Source organism: Vitis vinifera, chromosome 18 (assembly GCF_030704535.1).
Source record: "Vitis vinifera cultivar Pinot Noir 40024 chromosome 18, ASM3070453v1".
Lineage (NCBI taxonomy): Eukaryota > Viridiplantae > Streptophyta > Magnoliopsida > Vitales > Vitaceae > Vitis > Vitis vinifera.
Genome location: NC_081822.1, coordinates 9253698 through 9257719, shown reverse-complemented (window position 1 = coordinate 9257719; position 4022 = coordinate 9253698). Strand labels below are relative to the sequence as shown.

The following is a 4022-nucleotide window of genomic DNA, read 5'->3' as shown; positions in this document are numbered from 1 at the left end:
CATTAATTAAGGTGACTGATAAACAATATCCTATTGTTGGAGTACGTTGACCACATACTAAAAGAAGGTTTGGGAATGGGCCTTTGTGTTTGAAGCTGAGACTTGATGAGCATATTACATTACCTACTCGTCAATCATTAGTTCTCACGCAAGGAAATTCTGTATCTTCAAAAAATGTATGAAAGTTTGCAGTCTCAGAAATATTACTTTGGACCGTGGACAATGTCAAAGATGAGCATGCAGTACTCCTATGGCCATCGCATGTTCCTCGAATTTTCTTGATTTTCAAATCCTCATCAGTAATTGCATTCTCTAGTACACGCTTTGCTGCGGGATTTGCCTATAAATTGATTATGAATAATGCAACCCAACATAAGAGCGAAGACAACTTTGAGTTTACTTTCTTTCTTCTCATCCTTACCTTATTCAAGGCCATCTTTCTTGGTGCCTCGAGCTCTTTTCTTGTTCTCATCTTTTTCTTATACGAGGCTTTCTTAGTTTCTTGTTGTAAGTTAATCACTCAGTGCACACAATCCTACATTCATTACTTCTCAGATGGAGAAATCACTCTTACCTCAAATCCAGCCCCCAACTTATGGTAACCTAGTCACCATTCTTAGTATTGATGGAGGTGGTATCAGGGGCATCATCCCGGCAACTATCCTTGCTCGCCTGGAAACACGACTTCAGGTAGAAATTATTTAAGATTATGTGATGATCATTTGTATATAATTAATCTCTATCGAAGTAGGGTTCTTAGAGTGCTTTTCTTTAAAAATGATCCCTACACAACTTTAAACAACACTGAACAATTTACAATCCAAATACTAATAATTAAATCCCACTCACCTGATTACCCTCCTTAACTCCATATTTTTAAATTTGTTGTATGTCGCATAGCACAAGCAATCCTCATAGAAAATTATAAAAGAATGCAAGTTTCCTGTATTGGAAAAGCGTTAAATACAAGATAAGATAATGGATTTAGGTCACATTAACCACAAACAATACAATATTGAATCAGGAGCTGGATGGTGATGATGCAAGGATTGCAGACTACTTCGACGTGATTGCTGGAACAAGCACAGGTGGTATTGTGACTGCTATGCTGACTGCTCCGGATGATCAGAAGCGTCCTCTATTTGCAGCCAAAGACATCAAGCCCTTTTATCTGGAGCATGGCCCTAAAATCTTTCCACAGACAAGGTAACATTTGACACTTGAATGCCCTTGCTTCTCTTTTGAAGATTGATTCATAAGATTATGTGAAAACCTAGGATTACATATAGTTGGAATTTCAAAGGTTAACTAACGGAAGCGTGCATTTTATTTTAATGGCAGGGGTATTTTTGGCTGGATCATGAGCATACTGAGATCAATAGTTGGGCCCAAGTACGATGGGAAATACCTCAAACGCCTCATAAAGGAGAAACTAGGAGGGACCCGGTTGCATGAGACCTTGACCAGCGTGGTTATTCCAACCTTTGATATCAAGAGTTTGCAGCCAACCATTTTCTCCACCTATGAGGTTGCTCTTGCTCTCTCTCTCTGGCTTTACCTTTTCGGCCCCCCGTTGAATTGGGTTTGGGTGGGTTGGCAGCCCAATTGATGGGCAAGGGTTGTGTCTAGATTAATTTTGACGGCTATGGCATTTACTAATAATTAAATATGCATGTGACAAAATCTTAACCTCATATATGCAGGTGAAAAGATCCCCATGTTTGGATGCTCCACTGGCTGACATATGCATTGGTAGCTCTGCAGCACCAACATACTTTCCTGCCTATTTCTTTAAAAACCAAGATAAAGAAGGAAAAACACAGGAATTCGATCTTATTGATGGTGGTGTTGCCGCAAATAATCCGGTACTATGATTATCACTTAAAAGTAATAAGATAACAAAGAGTCATTATTGAAATATTAACCTGACTTGTGTCTTTTTTCTTCTTTTGGCACCATGGTCCAGGCTTTAGTTGCCATAACCCAAGTAACAAAACAGGTTTTCGACAGAAACCCAGATTTCTTCCCAATTAAGCCCATGGACTTTGGCCGCTTTCTAGTGATCTCAATAGGCACTGGCTCTCCAAAGTCGGAACAGAAATACAATGCCAAAATGGCATCCAAATGGGGCGTTTTGGGTTGGCTACTTCATGGTGGTTCCACTCCTTTGGTGGATGTGTTCATGCAAGCAAGTGCAGATATGGTTGATTTCCACATTTCCATGGTTTTCCAAGCCCTTCATTCTGAAGATAACTACCTCCGAATCCAAGTATGCTCCTATACATGCTCATGTTAATTTCCATTTGGCTTTTGGCTTAAAGCTTCCTGTGCACTGAATATTTTTGCTTGAACTATGTCAAATTAGGATGACACACTACGTGGAAAAGATGCTTCAGTTGATGTCACAACCGAGGAAAACTTGGACAACCTTGTGAAAATCGGAGAAAGGCTGCTGAAGAAACCAGTTTCAAGGGTGAACTTGGAGACAGGTCTCTCTGAGCCAGTTGAAAATGGTGGCACTAATGAAGAGGCTCTTAAAAGGTATGGAATGAAATTAAATTGATCAAGGTATTAGACATTTTTATAATTGTGTTAATTATAAAAAATCTGTTATAACAGTACAGTTGACTATGTCCTGCTTGCAGGTTTGCAACGCTACTCTCTGATGAGAAGAGACTCCGAGATGCACGGTCACCAAATCCCAAGAAAAGCTTGAAGTAGTGTTGACTTTTTGTTGTTCTGGTATCAAAGTTCGCGTTGACCAAAGCATGTATTGCTGATACAGTGATAATAGTAGTTCAAAATATTGTAATTTGAATGATTCTTTTATATTTTCTCCCAAAAGCTTGTTCTAATATTAATGTATACCTCAAATTTGTCATTTATTAATTGTTTCTGTAAGAAAATAATGTGTATTAATTTGATATTTTTAAATTTTCATTTAATTTGTTAATCAAGTTATGGCATCAAACTTTATTTAATATGACGACCATATGCATCATATAGTGGAAAAAAAAAAAAAAAACAAAGGAATGGGATTGGGATAATTCCTTCTTTGATGATTGTATATAACTGGAAAAAATTATCATATTTATTGAAGGGATGGTTCCGCGACCTAAACCATGCATAAAAGCAGGAGTACTTGCATATATTGTATGGATTTAACCAGATTGTCAAAATAAATTGTTGTAGGTGATTGAGATTCTCCTACTCTCCCTGATTCAGTGAGATCCTATGTATGATAGGGTTTCTCAATTACTATTATCTACCAACAACGCAGAACTGTACAAGCAATATTACTGAAGAAAAGTAAGGCTGAAAATACTATCTAGGTTGGATTTAGATCGAATTTTGGTCTAAATACAGGCTGGTCGCTAGGCACACAAACTCAACATAGGCATCCTTTGCTGGCTAATGGATCAGCTTTGGAAGCCATGGAAAGTGGAAGAAAGCAAGGTTCTTTGTTACATTCCTTCCAATAATAAATGCCAATTTGTTCAATGATTCAACAATTCATCAGAAGTTCTCATAAGACAAGCAAGAGTATATTTATTGTCCGAGCTATTAGCACTTTGAAATATAATCATTATCTTTGTATTATTTAATTAAATCATAGGTATATAAAGATATTTATGGATCTTTTGCAACCATATATTGTGACCTCCAATGAAATTCTCTTAAAACTAAATCTCACATTTGTTGTAATGTGATTAGGGCCAACCAAGTGTTGTTAACTAAACTGTCAAGTTAGAGTCTTTAAGAAAAATATAATGATAGTGGCTGTGCTTTAATGTGTTATCAACATGACCCTAATTGTTGGAATTTGACTATACACCATCTTGTCTTGTTTGTTAGTGTAGGCTCAGTCACTAATATGGTGATATTCTTAATTGTCAATTTTAGCTTGTCTTATCATGCAATTCCTGGGAGAACATGGATACACCAAATGAAGGCAATTCCTTTATCATCAGAAGATGTTATTTGCTACTCTTTACGGGGTTATGGATATATTAGGTGATCAA

At 37.0% G+C, this 4022-nt stretch overlaps 1 protein-coding gene across 1 annotated transcript; it reads left to right on the top strand.

Moving 5' to 3' along the window:
• Window positions 1–555: 555 nt before the first annotated feature.
• Window positions 556–2721, top strand: LOC100248840 (patatin-like protein 2). The gene is made up of 7 exons (XM_002282379.3): window positions 556–690; window positions 1025–1206; window positions 1342–1528; window positions 1704–1865; window positions 1967–2269; window positions 2366–2541; window positions 2646–2721. The coding sequence occupies exons 1-7, from the start codon at window positions 556–558 to the stop codon at window positions 2719–2721; spliced, it is 1221 nt and encodes a 406-aa protein (XP_002282415.3).
• The last annotated feature ends 1301 nt before the right edge of the window (window positions 2722–4022 follow it).

Coding starts and splice junctions, on each gene's coding strand:
- LOC100248840 (XM_002282379.3), top strand. CDS start 556: ATGGAGAAATCACTCTTACCTCAAATCCAGCCCCCAACTTATGGTAAC. Junction 1,529..1,703: donor CCATTTTCTCCACCTATGAG/GTTGCTCTTGCT, acceptor TCATATATGCAG/GTGAAAAGATCCCCATGTTT. Junction 2,270..2,365: donor ATAACTACCTCCGAATCCAA/GTATGCTCCTAT, acceptor ATGTCAAATTAG/GATGACACACTACGTGGAAA.